This window comes from Ambystoma mexicanum, chromosome 7p, assembly GCF_040938575.1.
Source record: "Ambystoma mexicanum isolate Mex_15411 chromosome 7p, UKY_AmexF1_1, whole genome shotgun sequence".
NCBI lineage: Eukaryota > Metazoa > Chordata > Amphibia > Caudata > Ambystomatidae > Ambystoma > Ambystoma mexicanum.
The window spans coordinates 649,237,183-649,260,813 of NC_090939.1; the positions used below are offsets into that span (position 1 = coordinate 649,237,183).

The 23,631-nt window shown below is 51.4% G+C and overlaps 1 protein-coding gene across 4 annotated transcripts in view; it reads right to left on the minus strand.

Moving 5' to 3' along the window:
• REV1 (REV1 DNA directed polymerase) overlaps positions 1-23,631 on the minus strand; it is a 1,193,441-nt gene that overhangs the window by 1,122,935 nt on the left and 46,875 nt on the right. For all 4 annotated transcript variants that reach the window (XM_069636691.1, XM_069636693.1, XM_069636692.1 and 1 more), the window contains one exon: positions 14,055-14,187. In XM_069636691.1, the coding sequence (XP_069492792.1) occupies positions 14,055-14,187 (133 nt within the window). The remainder of the gene's footprint in view (positions 1-14,054; positions 14,188-23,631) is intronic.

Here is a 23,631-nt window from a genome sequence, read left to right on the forward strand (position 1 = left end):
TATAACCGGGCATGACCAGAACATATGCACCATGCCCGCGTTCTCTTCATCACACTTGGGGCATGCTTGCCGTCCTGCGTTCTCAAATCTCGATATACTCCAAGGTGTCATGTATGTTCTATGCGTTATATACAGTTGAATCTGTTTGTCTCGCATTTCTAGATACCTTCTTATGATACCCCTGCGCCCGTTCCCACATCCCGTCCTCAATCAGGGCTCCAACTTCCGTTTCCCAATCTAGTCTCAACTGCGTAACCTCCTTCCCCACTTTAAACATCAACATCTCATATATTCTGGAAATCTCATGGCCCCCTTCCGCTATGTCGTACATCATGTCTATGATGGCATCCGATTCCTCCTTCAACACAGTTTCAGGCCATATTCTTTTAATTCTCTGCACCATTATATGATATGTAATATACTGGCCCTCGTGCAACCCAGTTTCCTCCCGCAGCCCCTCAAAAGTAATACTAGAGCCCTCCCACCAAATGTCACCCATTGTTGCCACCCCAACCGGTTCCGAGTGGTTCCTGATCATCATTCGTAGCTGCACATCTGCCCCTGTTAGTGCAACCAATGGTACCTGCGGAGAGCATGGGGACGGGTTCTCCATCATCTGGCATGCCCTACGCCACATCTTCCACCCTAGTAGCATCCTTTTAGGGCACCCCATCATTTCCGCCCTGGGTACCCACATCATCTCTCAAGTAAAATGGTGCACAGTCACGCCCAAACAGCCTAGATTCCGAGGTCTCCTCATCAGAGAGCCATTTGGCAACATATTGCAACTGGCTTGCCACGTAATACACCTCATAGTTAGGCAATTTTATCCCTCCTTTGTCATGGAAATTTTGTAGCTTCCATAACGCCACTCTATTCTGCGTGCTATGCCACAAGAAGTCCCTACACATGCTGTTCAGTTTGGTGAAGAACTTCTTAAGAATCAAGTACGGTATATTCGCAAAATAGTGTAAAAGCCTTGGCAGAACCACCATCTTTAGCATTGCTCCCCACCCCATCATTGCTAAGGGTAGCTTTGCCCAGAATTGCATGCACTTCTCGATTCTTTTAATGGCTACTTCTGTGTTGCACCTATGCTCCTCTTCCACAGTGTGGTATATATTTATCCCCAGGTACCGGAATGTGCTGCCCGCCCATGGTACTTGCAATACAGGCATCTCTCCGGTGGAATCCCTATGTACCTCCCTAATGGGAACATGCTGGACTTCTGGGGGTTCACCGCTATACCAGACAACTCAGCATATCTCTCCATCACTTCTTGCATGTACTGGAGATTTTCCTCTGGATATCGCAAGCACAATAGCATGTCATCTGCGTATAGGGAGATCAAATGTCGCTCCCCTTTCACCTCGATGCCTATGGCGTCATATTGCTGTCTCAAGTATATTGCTAGAGGTTCCAGGGCCAGTATGTAGAGCATTGGAGACCACAGACATCCCTGCCTGGTGCCCCTGCTGAGCTGCCACCTTCCCGATATCACAGATCCTGTCTTAACCCTAGCCAGCGGTTCGCTATATAATATTTTTGCCCACCTTACACATCCAGGCCCTAACCCGTAGCCGACCATGGCCGCAAGCAGCCATGGCCATTTAACTGAATCAAAGGCCTTAATTGCGTCCAAAGACACAATTGCCATTTCATCATCATTTTCGCTGCCGTTCTCAATAATTCTTTGGAGTGGTCAGTGGTTATTGGTAATATTTCGATTTGGGACATAGCCCGTTTGATCCGGGTTTATTAGTTTGCCAATAACCTTCTTCAGTCTATTTGCTAAGACAGTGGTCAATATCTTACTGTCTTGATTCAGCATCGACAAGGGTCTATAGGAGCCGCAGCTGTGCCCAGGCTTATTAGGTTTGGGGAGCGGTATTATGATGGCCTCTCTCAGTGACTCCGCTAAGCTTCCTGTCTCAAACACTTTGTTTAACATTTCTAGCAGTGGGGGAAGGACCTCTTCCATATATACTTTATAAAACTCACTTGGGAGTCCATCGGTCCCTGGGGTTTTGCTAGTAGGCAACTGCCTCACCACCTCCCTTAGTTCTTCTAAGGTAATTGGTGCATCTAGTTCCTCACTCTCTTCCTCGCTTATCTTTGGCAACCCTATGTCCTCCAGCGTTTCTACCATCATAGCGCGACTACTCTCACCATCGTCCCCATATAATGCCATGTAATAGTCCACAAATGCTTGATTAACTCCCTCCTGGGTGTCTACTATGCTACCGTCTTCCCTCTCTATAGTCCTGATTGTGACTCTGGGGGGTCTCACTCTTATATAATCACACCAAAAGTCTCCCCGGTTTATCACCTCCCGCATGCTGTCTCTCTACATATTTTTTATAATTGACGTTACACAATCTGTCCCAATATTCTGCACATTTTTGCTGTAGCCCGAGTGTCAATTCTAACTTCTCTGCTGGATCATCTTCTTCCCTTAAAGCCTCTTCAAGTTTCTCCTCAGTCTTCTGTATTTCTGCTAAAATCCCACCTTGTAGACCCTTAGATTTTGCTATGGCTACTCCCCTCTTCACAACTTTAAAGGCCTCCCATAGTGTTCCGCCGAGTCCACACTCCCAGTATTTGTTTCAAAATAATTTACAATCTCCTCCCTAAAGTCCTCCCTAAAGAAGGGATCTCTCAATGCTTCCGCTTGTAGACACCATGTCGGGATCCTCGCTCTTGGGGGAGCGGGGGGGAGGGGATGGGCAGTATTGCCATTCGAGAATCAGGGGCGAGTGGTCCGAAAGGAACCTAGCTTTGTACTCTATTCGTGTAATCTCCGCTATCATTTCAGGTAAAGTGAAGACCTAATCCAGCCTTGTGGATAACTGTTGTGGGGCAGAATAATGTGAGTATTGCCTTTCCTGGGGGCGTCTCACTCTCCATGCATCCTCCAGGCCAAAGACACTCAGCAATGTCTGTAATGCTTTGGCAGCAGGGGCCGGTCTATCCATCTTCCCATCCGATCTGCCTACCCTCGGGTTCAGTACGCAATTAAAGTCCCCTCCCCAGATCATCGCGCTTCCCACACATGCACTCAGATTAGTACATAATGTTCTAATGTACGCCGCTGTGTTCTGGTTCGGGGCGTACGTTTGGACTATGCTTACCTCCCTATTTTCCACCAGTCCCCTCAGTATAACCATCCTCCCATCTGTCTCAGCTACCACTTGCAATCGCTGAAAAGGGACATGTGGCACCACCCAAATAAGCACTCCCCTCGCATAAACAGAGTATGATGAGTCCACCAACACTCCCTTCCACTTCCCAGCAATCTTATCCATCCTCTCCTGTGTAAGGTGAGTTTCCTGCAGCAGTGCAATATCTATCTTTTGCTTACGTAGGTACAACATAACTTTGTTCGTCTTTAAATAACTGTTGAGCCCCCGTACATTCCATGTAACTATTTTAAGGTCTCCCATGGCCTCTTCAAATTCCATTCCTCCTCCCACAGGTGCAGTCTAAGTTCCAATCCAATCTGTATAAACTACCCTTAACCAAAAACACCCCAAACCCCCCCTTTCCCCACCCACCTCCCGTCCCTTCCCCAACCTCACACAATCCCCTCCCTCCCCCTAAACAAACTCTCCCTGCTTCACCCCGCCCCCCCTCCCCACCTTTCCCCAACAACGCCCTCCCTAACTGTTGCCCAGCTCCATCCCTGGATCTCAGGCACCCCCGCATCTAGCCCTTTCTGGCAAAGCCTGTACTCGCAGCTCAGCAGGGTAAAACCACCCTAATGGCCGCCTTACTGCTAGTTCTTGGGGGGTAGGGTGCCCCCATCCTGCGGCTCCTGTTATTCTAAATTTCCTACGCCTAGTGCTACCCAGTTCGTTAACACATTTAATGATCTATATTCCAGTCCAGCAGGGGTATGGAGTCCATAGGCTACATCATATACTTCTAGTGTTCAGAAGCCTTGTGTAAGGGCTCCCCTCCCACTCACCCCACCCCCCCTGGTCTCGATACCTTCCATCGCTCGTCGTGTTTCTGCAGATCCCGCTCCTCATTCTGTTCATTCTGTTCCGGGCTGCCCTGCAAGTCTAGCCATTTCGCCACTTCTTCTGGGGTGTCAAAAAAGAGCGCTCTGTTTTTGTGCAACACTTTTAGCTTTGCCGGATACAGGAGTATATACCCGATACCAGCCGTGCGCAGCCTCCTTTTGACCGCCACATAGCTGTATCTCTGCCTTTGCACTAGCATAGTGTAGTGTAGTCAGGATACGCCGTGATGTTGGAGGATGCTCTATTGTTCCCCCTTTACGAAAATACTCCAGGATCTTCTCCCTGTCTTTATAGTTCAAAATGTTTGCAATTATAGCTCGCGGCGGGGCCCCTGGTTGTGGCTTCCTTGTCAGGGCCCGATGTACACGTTCAACCGTGAACCCTTGTGAGAGCTTCTCTGCCCCCTACCTCTTGCAAGATCATATTTTCGACAGTCTGTGGGGTCCTGGCCCTCTTCGCCTTCCGGCAGGCCGACCACACGGATGTTGTTCCGTCTTGCCTTTCCTTCCGCTTCTTCCGCTCGGTTTTCGAGGTTAGCAACCTGTTTTAATATGTGGACCTCCTTTGCATTCTGCATGCTTACATCCGTATTGTTCTTGATCGTACTCTCCAGGCCACTCGTCCTTTCCGCAAGTGCTCCGACATCCTGTCCAGCAGGGTGACTTTGATCCCCACTGCGTCAATTTTATTCTCCAGAGCTGTCTGTAAGTCTGCCATAGCCGTCCCCCATTTGGGACTCAATTCCGTTATGGCGGCTAGGACCTGATGATTATCCCCTTGCGGGGTACCTTCCGCGGAAGCGGCTGCTTCACTCTGCGTCAGGGTCGAGGGGGTCCGCTGCGCCTTCGCAAAGGTCTCCATTGTGGGTTGCTTGCTCTTGGTTCTCAATCCTTTAACTGACATTGTGCTAACTTTCCTGCACGTTTGGCTCCAGCCCCTCAGCGTTATCGTGCCTCCACCAGTTCAGTTAGGCGCTGTGGGGTGGCCTACGGGGTTCTGTTTCAAGTGGGCTATGTCCTCCCACGTATTCCTATAGGCGATGCCTGCCGGCCAGTGGGCACGCCTTCTCCGCCGGCGACACCGTGCCTCGGGCTTCCAGAATATACGGCATTATGTGTTCGCCTTGAGGGGGATCTACCCCGCAGCGTCTGCATCCAGCCTACTCACTTCTGAGCCCTGGCATGTACTACCATCTAACAACCGTCTTGACCCCGTCTTGGCTCCATCTTGTTACTGCTTGTACAAAAGTTATTTGGTCTTGGCCTTAACCCCTCTCCCCAAAATCTTGCGACCCCTCTTTCATGTGGTATGGAGCGTTGTATTCAGTGGTTTGCACTAACCAGTGGTACACAAGGTTGTATTCAGAGTGGTCTGCGTCCTCCCACGTCTCTTTGCTGGCTACTGTAGTCCGTGCTTCAATGGCGTGCTTTGTGAGGCCAGTGCTTACATTTACATACTCCCACTTCAGCGATTTCACTCTGGATGTCAGGGTGCCAGTTTGTCCAGGTGACTGTCGCTTTACAGTGCTTCTCTGTGGGCTCTGCATCTGTTAACAGATCTCAGCCATTTTCATAGCCCCCTACGTCGCAACAGTGCCTTGGACCTTATTGTGAAAGGGGGAGATTTTCGGTGCGCTTTGCGCGCTTATATAGCACTTTGTTTCGTGTGACCCTTTGTTCTAGCAGCGCCCACACCAAACAGCATATCAGGCCATGTCCATCCATCTTCAGGGCAGCGTCGCATGTCCATCGGCAGCCGGATTCTTTTCGTCTCCCACGCTGTTAGCTGCAGTCTGTTCTTCCTGGGGCTGTAATTTCAGATCCTTTGTTGTCCGCCATCTTGCGACAAAGTATCCACGCTGCAGCTTCCCCAAAGTTCTTTTCCAGCTCAAATACCAGGCGCAGTACATTTGCGGTTCAGGACAGCTGCAGGGCATACGTTCAGACGTCCGTGCCTTTAGTTATAGAAGGCATATGCCGCTTTTCAGGCATATTTCACAGGATCAATACCGATCAACAGGAGCCGCATTCGAAGAAGCGTCCTATTCTGTGGCCATTTAGCCGCGCCCCCCTCATATGTTATACAAATACATCCAAAATACAATTCCTATGTTACTCAACAAAAAAATAAATACATCCCCTTAGTTAGGGTCCAGACTCTTTAACAACCCAGATTTATTTCCTCCATTCTTGATACATGATCATATTTACATTTCCTTTACACATGGTAATATTATTCGTAAAAATTGAACTAGGGCAATCTGAACCCTCAAACGCACATCTGCAAACAACATTTGCCATATTTGATCAGTCTCCAACTCTGTGTGGAGCGAGAACACGTTATTAAAACATCTCGCTCGTACTTAGTTTAATGCGCTACATTCAACCACCAGGTGTTGTAGCGTTTCCCTTTGTTGTAGCGATAGACAATATCGGCAGTCATTTTGATCACTCGTCAGAAGTTTCCGTTTACAGAGAACCTCACGCGTACTCCATAAATTCAATCTGAATCTTAAATCAGAACGGACCTTCGGAGACGGATAGTTCAATAAATATGGCGCTGTTAAACAATAACGCTTCATTCCAAATGTTGAAATCGTTATATTGGGTACACCTTGACAAGTTTCTGGCCCAATCGGCTTGATCAATTTTTTGCTTTGCTCGGGAAGGATTCCGGACTAACAGATCTAGGGAAATATCTGCTTCTGCCAGACTATTAACGACTTCATTTCTCCATGTTTTTGGGAAGGTTTCACCTGATTTAAGTAGAGTGTGGCCTAATGTTTCTACGATGTTTCCACTCTTTAGCCCCACCATACATTTACGGAAAAAAGCGCACTGTCTCCAAAGTGCCGGAGACCAAACCAAGTTCATAGCATAAAATGGCTATCGGGACACACTTCCTTTTATGCTGCTCAGGTGGGGCAATTGATTTCAGGTGCAGGCCATTAATGTTAATTGCCTGACCCTGGCAAAGACGAGTAAGCCCGATTGCCTGCCCTGATGGAGAAGGCAACATTTATGCCATTCCTTGTAGTGTACCCTTTATATTGAGCAGAACATGCAAGTTTAGGGATAAACAAGATTCTTTCTTTGGGTATTAGAACCTTTGTTCTAACAGGAGGTTGAGAGATATTAAAATGACAGTAAGCCATAACCTCTTCTGGCATGGTGGCAAGAATATACCCTTCTAAGGAAAAATACTGCATCTCACCCCACAGATTCTCCTTACTACCCTGGGCCCTTTCTCCACACAGGTGATCCTTCTGCAGTACACGACCCCCAGGGTTGGGATCAGGAAGTGTCTGCCCTCTCCTGGTGACCTGGGAGGAGACTTGGTGAGGGTTCCGCTGGATTCTTCACACAGAGTAATTACTGAGATCCGAGATTTGCTCTTTGAATGGGAATGTGTTCACATGGTGGGCAGTAAAGTCCCAAAGATTGGCTGGTCTACATCAAAGACACATAGCCGATTCAGCAAGCACTTCTTACAGGGTTCTTTAAATTGCTATTAAACCTAATTACAGCAATCGTTCCACGAGCAGAGCGGGTGTGAGCAGCCGCCTTCAGCCGTGCCCAGCCTGCAGGTTTAATCCCTGCCTGGCCCCTGTGGGCCTCCAGTGAGTATTTCTGTGTGCTTTTAAAATTATTAAGGGGCCCGCACTCCGAGCGCTGTTCTCCCTCCTCCCCCCCTCCCCTTGCAGCCACTTCCTGGTCCTCCCTCCCGCCTACCTGCCCGCCCACACGCCCCCCCCTTGCTCCCTCTCCCATTGGGTGCCTTCTGATTAAATCTGACCCCTTCGGCAGCCCCCTGCCCGGCAGCCCTTTCGGCTAAGGGCCCTTTAGGCAAAGGGCGGCTCCTACGACTGAGGCTCCCTGTGTGTCTGCAGGTGTCCGCAGGGGACGCCAGGCGCCAGTTTCACTTTGCTATCTCCATCTTCTCCCGGCCCACCCCACCTACACCTGGTCACTTCATTCGCATGGTGTCTTCACCTCACTGTGTTCCACAGTTGTGGGAAACTAGGGTTTTCTCCCCTCGCAGGATTCTCAAACTTAGGTGGCCTCTGTACCTAATACGCATTACTGTTGTTTCTGAAATGTGGTAAACTAGGGTTTTCTCCCCTCGCAGGATTCTCAAACTTAGGTGGCCTCTGTACCTAATACACATTACTGTTGTTTCTGAAATGTGGTAAACTAGGGTTTTCTCCCCTCGCAGGATTCTCAAACTTAGGTGGCCTCTGTACCTAATACGCATTACTGTTGTTTCTGAAATGTGGTAAGCTACGGTTTTCTCCCCTCGCAGGATTCTCAAACTTAGGTGGCCTCTCACTGTGTACCTAATACGCATTTACTGTTGTTTTTTCTGAAATGTGGTAAACTTGGGCTTGCCGCTCACTTCCTGTCTGCGTGCTCTCGTATCGTCTGTCTTCCCCCCCACTCCCTCCTACTCCATGGTGCTCTCTATCTCGCCTATCTTCTCTAACTGTTTCTCTAATGACTATCCTGCTCTCCTCACTAAATCTGGTAGGAAAAAGTTTAAAAAGGACATCCTGGTCTCCAACCCAGGCCTCCCTATCGCTGACACCTACACTAGTGCCTGCTCCAAGGAAACTCTCACTGACATCCTCTTTTTCGTGCCTTCGCCTGACCTATGGACCCTTCATATGGTCTCTGTGCCCTCTCCTTTCTCCTCTTCTCCCATTAATGGTGGCACCCGTTGGGATGTCCTCTTGGCCCCCTTCCGCTACTCTAAGGCCATCATTGTCTACGCTAATGGGACTGTCTTGGTCCAAGGCCCTCAGGCCAACCTTCACCTCTTTGATAGACGCTTCCCACGCCTCATCAACTTCCTTTCCTCTCCTGCTGTCCCCCCTCCTCTGTCCTCGGCTACCTTGCCTCTACCCTTCCTCCCTGCCCCCTCTCGTGCTCCTTCTTCACCTCCTTCTTCTACACCTCCGCAGGGCGTACCTCTGATCTGTAACCCTCCCCGGAAGTCCTTCAAGGATGGCAACCTTCTCCACATTGCCACTCTTAACTCTCGCTCTGCCATCAAACATTCCTCTGATATCTGTCGCCTTCTTGAGGAACTGGACCTTGACGTCCTCGGTCTCACTGAGACATGTTGACGGCCAGCTCCGTCACCAGATTTGACACACTCCTACCTGACGGTTACAAGATCCTCTCCATGCCCAGGCCCAACCGTGCAGGGGGTGTAGCCCTTAACTTCCTTGAGTGGATTCCTGCCACTGTCACTCCTACGCAGACCTACTCCTCTTTTGAATGTCTTGTCTGCCGACTCTCTCTCTCTCTCTCTCTCCTAGACATTCCCGTACCGTGGCTACTATCTATCGGCCACCTGGTCAAATTTCCTCCTTTCTCTCCGAGTGGGCTGACCTCTCCTCCTCACTCCTGTCCTCAACCACTCAACTCCTCTTTCTTGGTGACTTCAACATCCACCTGGATGCCTCCTGTCCCCCCTCTGGACTCTTTCGTGACCTATGTGACTCTCTCTCACTCTCTATTCTCCCGTCTGGGCCTACTCATTCTGCAGGGCACACTATTGATGCTCTGATCTCTTCTGACCTTCCCCTCTCTGTCCCTCTCTCCAGGAGTGATCACTTTCTCCTATCCTCCCACCTCACCCTCCCTACCCCACAGGCAAAGCCACCCTCATCACTTCCACCCACCTTCTCGGTCATTTGACCCATGAAGCGCGTGTCAGTTGAGGCTTTCGCTGCCACCTCCTCGCCCCCCGTCCCACTTCGGCTGACTCACACCCTGACACAGCCCTCTCCATGCTCCACTCTGCTATATCTGATACTCTTGATATCCTTGCCCCCGTCATGAGAATCCGCCTGAAGCCCAAAGCCAAATGTAACTCCTGGTATGACTCCGATCTCGTCACCCTAAAACGGAAGTGCAGGGTGGCAGAGAGGAAATGGCGTGCTTCATGCTCATCCTCTGACAAGCTGGCCTGCCGCCTGCTCCAAAGGCAATACCGTCTCTCCGTTCTCACCAAGAAGAGAGCCCTTATCCAAGCCCGCATCTCTGCGGCATCTAACAACTCGGCCGAACTCTTTAAAATCTGCAAGGAGCTTGCCAACCCTGCCGCAGTCTCTACCTCTCCTGTCCCCTCCCAGGCCCTCTGCACTGCACTGGCCTCTCACTTCATTTCAAAAACTCAGGACATCCTGTCCTCCCTCTCCTCCTATCACCTCCCTCCCTCTCTTCCCGGCTCTTCCTCTGGCCCTTCTGCAGCCACCCCTCCTCCCTCCTTCTCTGCCTTTCCCCTTTTTTCTGCTGACAAGGTTTCCAGACAAGTCCGATCTATGAAAGTCTCATCTAAACAGGTTCACTCCTGTTCCTCCAAAACTATCAAGTACCACATCGACTCCCTGGCTCCTGCCCTGGCTGACTTTTGCAACCACTCCTTTGCCTCTGGAGTCTTCACATCCCCCTTAAGCACTCCCTTGTGCACCCTCTTCTTAAGAAACCCTCTTCCGACCCCTCCTGCCCGGCTAACTATCGCCCAATCTCCATCACTCCCTTCCTGGGCAAGCTCCTGGAGAAACTGGCCAACTCCCAGCTTAACCTCCATGCTGAATCTGTTGGTAGTCTTCATGACCATCAATCTGGCTTCAGAGCTGCCAGAAGCACGGAAACTGCTCTCATGAACATCCGTGAGGACCTGCTCTTGAACCTCGACTCCAACACTCCGTGTGTTCTCATTCTGCTCGATCTCTCTTCTGCCTTTGACACTGTCAACCATGCCATTCTGCTCAACCGTCTCCGTGTCAACCTGGGTACCACTGGTCAGGCTCTAGCGTGGCTGACCTCTTTCCTTTCCAATCGACCCTCCCAGGTCCAACTGGGGACCTTCCTCTCGGACATCTTTTTCTCCACCTGTGGTGTCCCCCAGGGATATAATCTCTCTCCCTGGCTGTTCAACCAGTATCTGGCACTCCTTGCCCACCGCATCGCCGCTCTCTGACCCAACTTTCAATGCTATGCGGACGATACCCAGCTCATTTTCAGGCTACCCTCGGCCTCCTCCTCTCCTTCCCTCATCTCTGACTGTCTGTCTGCTATCCAGGAATGGTGTGCCGCCAATTACCTCTGCCTTAATGCCAGTAAGACTGAGATTCTACTCATCGGCTCACCCACTCCCTCCTTCCCTGCAGCTCTCTGGCCAGCCTCTCTTGGCCCTCTTCCTGCAAGGCAAAAAACCTCAGGGTCATCTTCGACTCCACACTCTCCTTCTCTCCTCATATATCGGACGTCTCTAAGAAGTCACACTACCAGCTGCACTTCCTTAGAGGTATTCGTCCCTTCCTCTCCTTCCCCCAGAAGCTCACTGTCTCCAGAGCCCTGGTTCTCTCGAAGCTGGACTACTGTAACAGCCTTCATCTTAATCTGCCTGCCTCCACTCTCCGCCCTCTGCCCTCTGCAACTCATCCAAAACAGAACTTCGAGACTTGTCCTTGGCCTCAAGCCCAGGGACCGTATGTCACGCTCACCCGATTCCCACGGAGGCGCAGGTCTGGCTTCGAGTGCTGATGCTTCTTCTATGGTGAAGCGCAGGACTATGAAGATGGACTCACTGGCTCGCAGGAATATTCCCCTGTGCGTGAAAAGGGAGCATTACCTACCGACGGAATAATGCTCAAGCCTCCCACTCCCTTCCAACCCTCCACGATACCCTTCCTCGATTCCCCGTGAAGTCTCACCTTAGGGTCTGGAAGGATGAGTTCTCCATCCTGCTTCTGATGCAGGGGCGCGTTGAAACCCAGTTACTTCACTGGATTGAGGTTTGATGGGAGTTCAAATAAGCTTGACTATTCAGGTAAGGCGCTGTAAGAGTTCTGTAGCAAGTTCAAAAGTTCAAGCTTAATAAGAATGTTCATTGTCTTATTGCTGCAAGCGCCAACGCTTATGTCTTTTTCCCCTTCGGGGCCAGGGTTCGGAATGCCGGAGATATGGCACCGACCCGAAGTGAAACGTGCAGTTCCAGTAAATGACAGGTAAGTTCTGGATGAGCGTTCGGGTAATGTCTTTGCATTCGCTCATTCAATGTCTTTGTCTTTTTTCCCCATAGGGGCCGGGGTCCGGAATGCCAGGAAGCGGCAGGACCCGAAATGAAATGGGAATGACCCAACAGGTAAGTCTTAGAAGGAAACTGAGCTTTTCCTATTCCCTTCCTTCTCTCACCTTGTGTTCTTGTCTTTTTCTCTTTAGGCTCTGGGAAGTGGCTGCGGATCTGGATGATCGCTGCTGAAGATGGAGGTGCCCAGGAAAGGTGAGTGAAATGCAGCGCTGCAGCGATCGAAACGAAATGCTTTTAAAATGATGTCTTCCCTTTCAGGATCGTCGGTGTGAAGTCTCCGTGATGCAGCTTTAGCAGATAAGGTCTTCTTCCTCTCCAATTCTCTCTTAGCAGGTGACCCAGGGTGCTGACAGGCATGGCTGAAGTCCAGATGCAGGAGCTGACACGGTGAGCGTCCAGCTGCGAGGAGCAGAACAACGCGAAGCGTGAGTTGCTGATCAGGCGTGGTTTAAATAGCTTTGGAAGAAGTTCCAGGTATGTATCCTTCCACCGATCAGGTATGTATCCTTCCCCGACCACACCCAGGGGAAAGTAGTTCCACAGGTAAAGTAGTTCCATTCAGGCCTCAAGAGGGCCTGGATGTAGCAGCATGGTCTGCATCAGGTAAGTGCACCTTAAAACACTTGAACACATGTCTAACTTTATGAGCCTGGCGCCTAAGGCGCCAGGACAGGGGTCCAACATGAGCCTGGCGCCTAAGGCGCTAGGACTGTGTCCAAAGGGCCCCAGCTTGGGCCTGCTGGCACTTCCCTGGGGGAAATGATGCCTGCCTCTGGGGTTGCTGGGTCGGACCTGGCTCCTTGGAGGTAGGCATCATGACACCGTATCTCTCCAGGACTGAAATCTCTACACTGGCTCCCAGTGGCTGCGAGGATCAAGTTCAAAACCCTCTGCATTGTCCACAAGGCCTTCTGGGGCCTGGGGCCTAAATACCTTCAACTCTCTCTTCCTAAATATCTTCCTTCCCGAGCCCTTCGCTCATCTGTCTCCAACTCCCTCAGGGTCAGCTGCTTCTCGAAGCAACGAGCTGGGGTTAGATCTCTCTCTGCGGCAGGGGCCTCCCTCTGGAACAGCCTTCCTGCCTCCCTGAAACTTGAAGAGAACCATCTCCGGAAGCACCTCAAAACCATCCTCTTTGCTTCTGCTTTCTCTCTCCCTCTCCCCTGCTAAATTCTTCACTGAAACTGCACTAAATCTGCAACTGGGCCACTCTCACCGACCTCGGTCCTGGGCCCAGCCACTCTCCGCTTGCACTGCCTCCCTGGCAACCCCTGCACTGCGGGACTGTCTCTGTATCCCTACAGCCCCCCCCTTCGCAGCACTTGCCTGCACTTACCTTGCACTTGCTACCAGCTGGCCCTATTTATTTATTTTATTCTACTTACCTTGTACTGCACTTCCCCCCTCCCACTTTTTCTCTTCCCCCTACCCCTGCACCTGCACTTGCACGATCTAAATGACACATGGCCTAGTAGGATCATTGTCTGTCTTCTCCTTGTACCCCCCTCCCTGCCTCGTCGCGCCTTGAAACACTTGTGTATAGGCGCGTTACAAATGCCATATCATATCATAAAAAAACGTCAGAACAAATGCTGTATAACATAACAAAATAACATTTTAAAGTGACGTGATTGTCACCAGTGAATACAACCTAGGATCTGAGGGGAATTTGACTGTGCATTGTTTGTCGTAATTACTCTGAGAGAAATAAGGTTTGTAAATCTTCATTATGTACTCACTGAGGGGGGAAGGTGGGTTCATGGTGGTGGAGTATAGAGACATAGGCTTTTGATATTGTTTGCACTCTCTCCCTGATTTAACAGAATTTAAGACAATTGTTTTCGTCTTCAACCTCTTAAACAAAAACCTTTGAGCTACAAATGTTTTGGAACATTATTTAACATAAGAAGCAAAACAAAGCCATACCTGTATAGCCATTTACATATATGGCGACCCCGCTGAAGATGGGCGAAGAATCACCATCTGTGTTCTGCTGCTTTGGAGCATCTGATTGGAATTGCTCCTTTAATTTCTGTACTTTTGCAGCCATATAACCGCCCTACATTGGTTCAAAAGGACAAAAACAATATATGTTAACTGTCTGCTTTATAGTCATTTAGTCCAAATATAAGTTGTAGGAGTAATATACTATGCATGAACATTACCTGCCTTTCTGTTCCTACAAGGGGTCACTTTCAGTACATAACAAGCCCACACACCCTGTAACAACCTCGACAGCTAAACCACAAATATTACCGAGTAGATCAATTTTCAAGACAGGGAAGGGCTGCTGTCTGTTGATTATTGTAAAGAGTCACTTCCATGAATAATGAACACAAAAACATTGAAGCAATCACCAAAGCCCTGGAGAGCAGCAGCAGACAGACATGCAGGGTGCCCCAAAAATGAAACGAGGACCCACGTGTGTAATTATGAACATCTTTCTTCTAACCCGTGACTTGTTGCACTGGGTGCTTGTTTTCACTCATTGTGTGGGAATCCTCGTTGGCATATGTGATCTCACAGCCACCTGTTTTCAATAACCGAGTCTGAAAAATTAAGAGGCTTTAATGTCAAGTGAACCTCTGGATCTCCCATGACATCCCCATAGCCAAGGTCCATAGACCAGCGGAGGTGGCCATCATTTACTTGAATTTACATTTAGGAGCTATGGATGGGGTATTGGCCATACAGCAGGGGTAACACTGTATCTTCAAAGGCTGAGGCCACATCACTAAAGGGTGCACACCTAATTGGAGGTGGTCTTGTTAGCCCCCAAAACGTAAAGTAGCCAGGTACTGTTAAGACGGATTTCTGAACTCTGTCCTGGTGGCGCAGAAGTTCAGAAGGCCAACATAATTACTTGGAACAGGGTAACCTCTGGACAAGCCAGACCAATCAAGGTAGCGATCGCGGCGGTCAAGACTAGGTCTCAAGAGAAGAGGGCGCTAGAGGGCCATCCAAGATGGCCGCTTAGGTCAGAGCTCCCTCGCAGCCCCGCATCAATCCTGGCTAATCCTACGGATCCGAGCACCACAGCCCCCCTGTTTCCCGGTACATGAACTCCTGAAGTCCCCGGCGGCGCCACCTCGAAGTCTCGAGCGAAATCGGAGCTCTCAACCCGAGACGCGGCCCGAGAGGCCCGGCTGCCGTGACTAGCGGGGTCGACCACTTGGCCCTGTGCTCCACAGGCTGAGCCTCCCCACTGTAGACTCTGACGCACCCCCCCCGGGCAGCCCACGAGACGGGGGGCCAATATCCTGGCGAGGAGTCGACGGCGGCCGGGGAGAACCGGCGTGGGTCCCTGTTCGCCGTCATCCCCCCGCCGGAAGCCATCGCCGGAGCGGAAGAGTCGGACGTGAGACAGGCTCCTGCAGATCCGGCACCCAGCCGCACAACAAGAACCGCCCACACCCACCGGGCGGAGACCAGGCGGCGTCGGCCGGAGGGGTCGGCCCGGGGCCCTGGCGGGTAGGGAGCGGTGGGGTAACAGCGTTGTCCCCCCCCCCTTCTGCCGCCTCTGGGACCGGGTGACCGCCGTACCAGCAGCGGCAGAGCTGACCAAGCGGCACCTCCCAACTCACGGACGACCTGATCCCCTCTATCGCAACCATCACACTGCCCTATACTCCGAGCCCCCGGAACCAAGAGGAGCCGGCAGAAAACCACTGTAAACATCTCTCGTCAAGGGCCAGCGCAGCATCGAAACAGCCAACCCCCCGGCTCACAGCGAACATCCTATATCAGCCTCCAGGAGGGCCGCGCTAGCAGTGCAACCCGGCGGCTGCCTCGACCTCACCACCGGCAGCCAAGATGGGGAAAAGCGACAAATCGCAGAGGAAGCTAAACTTTGAGAGCGGTCTGACCCCCAGAGCCCCCCACCAACCCGAGGAGCAGGCGGCACCGTCGGAATGCCCCCACCAGGAAGGAACGACAGAAAACCCCTTTGAAATTAAAGAAATCCTCCTCGACCTAAAAGCAGGGATCGGCAGCCTGAGTAACAAAATGGACGGCCTCGCGTCCAAAGTCGATCTGATGCAACACCGCATGGACTCCCAAGCCGAACGCCTAACCGAGGTGGAGCAGAGGGTGTCAAATCTCGACGACAGCTCGGAAACCCTTACAAACAGAGTACTACAGCTGGAATCACAAATGAAACTAACAGCCGCCAAGTGCGAGGACCTCGAAGGTCGGTCGAGGAGGAATAACCTCCGGATAGTCGGGGTGAGAGAACATCAAATGCAGGGGAAAATGGAAGACTTCGTGGAAACCTTATGCATTACGTTGTTCGGCCGCGAGGCCCTTTCTCGCTTATTCATAATCGAGAGAGCCCACAGGATTCCTGCAACAAGACCAGCACCAGGGGCCCCTCCGAGACCCATAATAGCGAAGCTGCTAAACTACAGAGACCGTGACTCCCTTCTCCGGCTCGCCAGGGAGAAAGGCGATCTGAGTCATGATGGAGACAAAATCCATTTTTACCCCGATTTCTCCCCGGCAGTCCAAACACAAAGGAGAACATTTACAAGCGTTAAACAGAGGCTCCGCAACAGCCAACTGCCATATTCTATGCTCTACCCAGCACGCTTAAGAGTCCAGCACGAGGGAAAGGTCCACTTTTTCCAAACCCCAGAGGAGGCAAATCTGTTCCTCGACCGCCTGGGGCTCCCGGATCAGAATCAGGCTCGCCCCAGACCACAAAGGGATAGAATCCCCAGGAACCCTCCTTAAACGGGTGGATGCGGTGGAGCACAAGACCCGACACAGCTGAATTGAGTGGGCCGGATCAAATACAGCGGCACAAGTCGGGGCTGGGACACTTGGGAGGCCCCAGGCGCCCCCAGCGCAGCTACCGTTAAGTTATCGTTAGCCTGAGTGGGGTCGGCCTGCCGAGGAGTGATTCCCGCGTACCGGCATGGCGACCCCTAAGGCCGAGTTTGTTCTGGGTGGGGTAAGTTGGAACCTCCCGGTGGGCATGTTCGTGGTTGCCCACCCCTGGGAGAACTACGTTACGGGCCAGTTGGGGATTGCCCGAAGTTCGAGTATTACAAAGTTGATAGAGGAATCCAGCGCCGACAATTCCTGTTCGTCCCGCACGCTGCCTGCCCCCTACCAGACGCCGTCCTCTCCGTTGCACTGTGACCCCCAGCCGCTACACACAGACCCGGTTAGCGGCTCCCGCTTAACCAGAACGCAGCTGCCCGTTGACCTGGTCACGGGACCTGAAATAAATGCAAAGCCGCCCCGTTCAACGTCCTAACATGGAACATCAGAGGGGGTAACATCCCAGCTAAATCTAGGAAAATCCTACACTATCTCAGACGACATGAGGTAGACGTGGCAATGATTCAAGAGACACATTTCACGCCGACGAGTGGCCGCCAGTGGGCCAAAAGCTGGGGCTGTCACAGATACTTCTCGTCTTACTCCACATACTCGAGGGGCGTTGCAATCCTCATACACAGGCGGCTCAACTTCCGGCTACTACACACTGCAAAAGACGAAGAAGGCAGAGCACTTCTGGTGAATGGCATCATCGCCGGTCAGAAAGTGACCTTTGTCAACTCATATGCCCCGAATGTGGATGGCCATAACAACTTCAGCTGGGTGATGACACAGCTCTCCGCGCTCGGCCCCACCACGGTCGTGTGGGGCGGAGACATGAACACAGTTATGGACCCTGCGAGGGACAGATCTTCAGCTAAACATCAACCAACTTCGAAAGCTGCTAATCAAATAATGGAAATCTGCAAGGCATTTGACCTACACGACACATGGCGAATCTCCAATGGCGAAAGGCGTGAATACACCTTTCACTCTACAGTCCATAACACAAGCTCCCGAATCGACTACTTTTTCACCTCAACCAATAGCACTCTGATATGTGGCCAGTGCCTCATCCACCCGAGAACACTCTCAGACCACTCACCAATTTTCCTCAAGCTTCAGCCAACCAGCCCCACCCCGCCGCTACAACGCTGGCGCTTCAAGCAGGGATCACTACAGGACGAGGTTTTTGCCTCAGAATTAAGAGAAGAGATAGACGTGTTTCTACAAGCTAACCTGGGCTCAGTCCCTTCAGCAAGCATGATTTGGGAATCCTTTAAATGTTTTATCAGAGGTGTCTGCCTCGCCAAAGAAAACGGCATTCTCAAACTCATCAGGGGCGAGCTCGCAAGCTGTGAAAAAAAACTAAAACAGCTCGAAACCCAGAACGTGAACAACGATGACCCTGTAGCTGCAGCGACACTGAGGACAGAATTGCAGAAATTCAACGACACGGCGGAGCGCGAGGCGAAATTTCTCCAACGCCCCAACCAAATCCGCCAATATGGCGAGGGCCAGAAACCAGGTGCCTTACTGGCAAATCTAATCAAAGCTGACAACAAACAGTCCCAAATCGAAGAGATCAGAACCAGCCAAGGGGTAGTGGTCCACACTGACGAAGAGATAGCGGAGGAATTCGGCACATTCTACCAAGACCTTTACAGTGCCAAGCTGCCGAAAGACTCGCACCTCCCCCTGGAATACCTGGAAGGCACTGAGCTCTACTGGGTCGAACATCACCTACGGGAACCTCTGAACGAGCTAATCTCACAAGAAGAGATCAAAGAAACCATAAAGGCACTACCGCCCTCCAAAGCTCCAGGCCCGGATGGTCTAACGGGAGAATTCTATAAGGCCTTTGCAGAACCCCTGGCTCCATTGCTGGCAGCAGTGTACGAGGAAGCGCTTGAGCTTGGAACCCTACCTCCAACTTCCCGCCTGGCCAACGTCGTCCTTTTGCACAAATCAGGAAAGCCCCCAGACAATTGTGCATCTTATCGCCCGATTTCCCTGCTCAATTTGGACAATAAAATCCTTGCTAAGATTCTGGCGAATAGACTGTTGCCCCTGATGCCCGCCCTAGTGCTAGCTGACCAAGCTGGTTTCATACCCGGCCGCAATACGACCTTTGGCATCCGGAGAATGTTTGGAATCATAGAGGCACTAGACCCCTCGGACCAGGCAATAGCGGTCCTACTTGATGCAGAAAAAGCATTTGACTCCGTGGAGTGGCCGTTCATGTTCATGGTCCTCACCAGAATGGGGCTGGGAGCCCGCTTTATCAAACTGGTTTCTCTCCTGTACACCAACCCACAGGCCACCATCATAGTGGGCAAAGCAAAATCAGCAGCAATAAACCTACAGCGCGGCACGAGGCAAGGATGCCCCCTGTCGGCGCTAATCTTCGCTCTGGTAATGGAGCCACTAGCTTCCAACCTGCGGGAACGGCGCCAACAAATGGGGCTCACTATCGGCCCACACAAACTCATTGTATCCCTATATGCCGACGACGTTGCACTATTTATAAGAGATCCTGAGGCCAACCTGAACCCGGTCATGAGGGAAGTCATCAAATTCGGGGCCTCCTCCGGACTGAAAATCAATCACTCAAAATCAGTCGTCTTCCCACTGACCAGGGACACGAGGCAATTCGCTGACGACTTCGGACTTGAGTGGAAATCCTCGAGGGTACGATATCTTGGCATCCAACTGTCACTGGACCCACTGGAGGTATTCCGAGACAACTATGAAGAGGTGTTAAGGTCTCTCCAAGACAAGATCGCACGCTGGAAGACACTCCCACTGACACTTTGGGGTAGGACCTCTCTAGTCAAAATGGTAATGCTGCCAAAACTGCTGTATCTCTTCAACAATATCCCGCTGTTACTGCCACAATCCTTCCTGAAAAAGCTGAAAACCCTGGTTCTGGATCTACTGTGGGCTGGGAAGCCGGCCAGAGTGGCATACACGACGCTGACACTCCCCGTGTCTAGCGGTGGTCTGGCACTACCAGACATGGAAAAATACTTCTGGGCAGCCCAGGCTCAGTACCTTAGCCACTGGTACGCAAAGCAAATGATTCGCCCCCATGTACAGGTCGAGAGGGCCTTGGCAACGCCCAACTTCTTGACCGCTGTGGTGTTTGGTCGGCTTCCCGTCCCCAATCGCACAATGAACGTAATGCTCACAACATACAAGGTTTGGAGGACGCTAGCTAACAAACTGGGGATACAGACAAGATACTCCCCCCTCTTGCCAGTCAAGTATATTCCTGGAATCCCCTTGACATCGGAGAGTGTGTTTCACCAGTGGGTCGACAAACTGCAGATACGATCCCTCGGAGACCTATTCACAGAGGAGGGCTTTCTGACCCCTGAACAGGCCAAACAGAAAGGGGGTAGTTCGGCCCTAGACGTGTTCCTCTACTTCCGGACCCGATACACTCTGCAGACCCACCTGCCTGGTTTCCCGAGGCAACCACCGACTTGGCAACTACTACATGATGTCATTCAAGCTCAGGGAGAGGGCAGGCTGGTGTCGCTAATCTACAAAGCGCTGACCACAGGATCACCCAACGTGAATGCAAGAGCGAAAACGAGATGGGAACGGGCACTATCCACAAGTATATCGGAGGCCGACTGGTGTCACATTCTGAAGCAAACTCAAAAAATTTCACTTAACACCCGGCTCAAGCTTATTCATTTTCATTTCCTCCACCAAACCTACTATACGCCGGAAAAAGCTAACAAGCACCATCCCGAAGCCCAGGCAGAGTGCAGGAGATGCGGGACTCTGTCAGCGAACTTTATACACCTCGCATGGGAATGCCCGGAGGTAGCCCCATTCTGGAACCGTGTGTTGGACACGACAGCCGCAATTGTCGGTGAAACGATACAACCCCGATGCACAGCAGCGTTGTTGGGGATGACGAGATTGCTGCCCATGCCGTCAAGGAAGCTGACCGGACTCCTACTAACACTAGCTCGCAGAAGAGTCGCCATGGCGTGGGGCCGCGGCCCGCCACCATCGTACACTGCATGGCGGAAAGATGTGCTTTATTGCCAGGACACAGAAACTGATTTCATAAAATGCTTACCACTTCACGCTCGCCCGCCCGACATATGGGGCCCGCTAATATCCTTTCTAATAAGTGAGGCCGACACCACCTCCTCAGTGGACCCGTTGGTCACCGGGAACACACCCTGATACTGTTTTAACTCAGACTCTTGAGATCTTCCACTGGTTCACCAGAGGGACGAAAATATGGGGATGCAGCGGGGGCGGAGGGGGGAGTCGCAGAGGGAGGCGGGGAGGTCGGGACACTGGTTGAAGGCGTAAAGTTAAAGCCACCCTAATGTGGGTGAGAAGTTGTTTGTTGTGTCGAAAGACCAAAAATAAAGGTTTTAAAAAAAGACTAGGTCTCAAGAGGGGTGAGGGTGACTGAAAGCCCGCAATGAGCACACAAAGCAAGAGCGCTTACAAACTACTCCAAACAGTTGTTATATCAAAAATAGATACACATTTATTTTAAGGCCTTTAAAACAATGACCGTAGCGAGAAAATCACAATATCACAATATTAAACCAACACATACCATATCAACACAATATATATACAAATACACAGTCGCAAGCGTTTAAAGCACGAAATATGTAGTCCACCTGAAAGGAAAGGAAAACAGGCAGTGCGATAATGCTTTCGACTTAGTTCGCCTTCAGAGGCACCTAACTAGATGGAAGTCCGAGCCCTGCGAAGAGTGGAGCCTTGTGCTCAAAGTACCTGCCACGCCGATGCCAACGGGCAAAAGGGGAAGCTCTTCGGAGGAAGTCAGGCAGTTCGGGTTAGTGCACAGCAGAAGGAGAACAGGTTCCGCAACTCAAGCGCAGCCTCCACAGCGGGCAGAAGCAGAGCGCGAGTACGGTCAAAAGGGTGCTGTTTTTACACAGCAGGGAAAAGCAATGGGATACTGCAGGAGGGCGACCAGATCCTAGCTAAACTACTCACCGGTCCCCGAAGCAAGCAGACCCAGGCTTCTCCACGTTTGTTTCAGCAGCTGGCAGGTTCAGAAGAGCAGGGAACGCCTCGTAGTCGTGTAGAGCAAAAAGACGTCCCAATCGACGAAACCAGCACAGTTTTGTTGCCGCAGCAGGACAACGGAGCGGCCGTGTGTATTCAAGCCAAATGTACACTCCTCCCTTCAGACTTGGGAACGCCAAGTGTACGAAGCGTGGGAGAGTGACAAGGACTCGAAATACAACACAACCTGGCGGCAGTTACAGAGCAGGACTCCCTTGTAAGCTGGTCAGTCAACTGGATGGCCCAGAGACACTTCCGAAGGCTTACTTGGCAGGAGATGATGAAGTCGCCGGGAATAGCTGTTCCTGCTATTCCAAAGGTCGAAGCACCAGTACAGGCCTTCTGGTTCGATCCAAGGAGGAAAGGGTTTCACAGGACGACAGCAGTGCAAAGGAGGATTCCTTCAGCGGGTCACCAGCGATTCCTCGGTCCAGCCTCTGGGTTGCAGGATACTTGGCTCCTGTATTCCTTCGTTCGTGAGAACTCAGGAGATCGACATGGCAGTGGTGTTTCCAGCTCCCTCTTATCCACGGTTCCCTTCGCGCCAAAACGGAGGGGAGCCAATGGGAGATCCGCACATCAACACACATACCATACGTGGACCAATCACGGACCACGGTGGTCCCAGGCATTCACACCACCCCAGACTCTCTGGCACCCAGGATGTGTATTGGGACCAGACATCCCAGCCCACACCCTGGAGGCACACAAACGACATGTAGAAGCCCGCGAAAGCAACCACGTTTCGCGGGAAAGTACATGCCCAAATAAGGAAGGCCCCGGGTCGCCCGACCTGGGGAAGGTGAAGGGAGCAAGACGGTCAGTGGACAAGACAAAGGAGCCTCGTGGTCTGGCCATTTTGGGAGCCAGGCCACCATTTTGGGTTCAGTGCAAAAACGTGCTCAGAACGCCAAAAGGAGCTCAAAATAAACAAAACGATCGCTGCCACCATTCGAGTCCCTGAATGACTTGCACCGATCAAATACCATCCTAAAAGAGTATCTAGGGCCTGTAGAAGGCTAGAGACCCAAGAGAGCTGTAACTTAGCTTACAGTGCCCTCTTGTGTCGTGTTGCACTAAAGCTGCGACACGATAAAAGAAACTACGGGAAACCACGTTCCCCGGTACTGACTGTCTTAAGGGCATGTCAGTTTCCCCATAAGAAAGGAGCGAAAGCCCAGAGAAGTGCGGCAGAAGGCTGTACTTCTCTGGCAAAGTCAACAACAAGGTTAAAAACAATAGCAAAAAGTTTAGGGGTTGCCACATGGAAGGAAAATTCCCTACAATTACGAAATCTTTCCTAACAGGTACTCCATGGATCTGGCTAGATCATCCTGCTAGACAGCTTTTTTTTCCTGCGCTGCTGAGACTCCTACTGGCCTTGGGACGAGATTAGAGTTCCGACTGCTAAAACATGCGCTACATGCTAGAATAGTCGAGAAATCAAGAATAAAGACATTGGGCCTCATTACGACCCTGCCGGTCCGAAAGAACAGTGGCGGTAAAACCGCTGCCACCGTTGTTTGCAGACGGCTGATTCAGAGTGCTGCAGGGCGGGAGATGTCACTCCCACCAGGTCTGACCTGGCAGGATTAACACC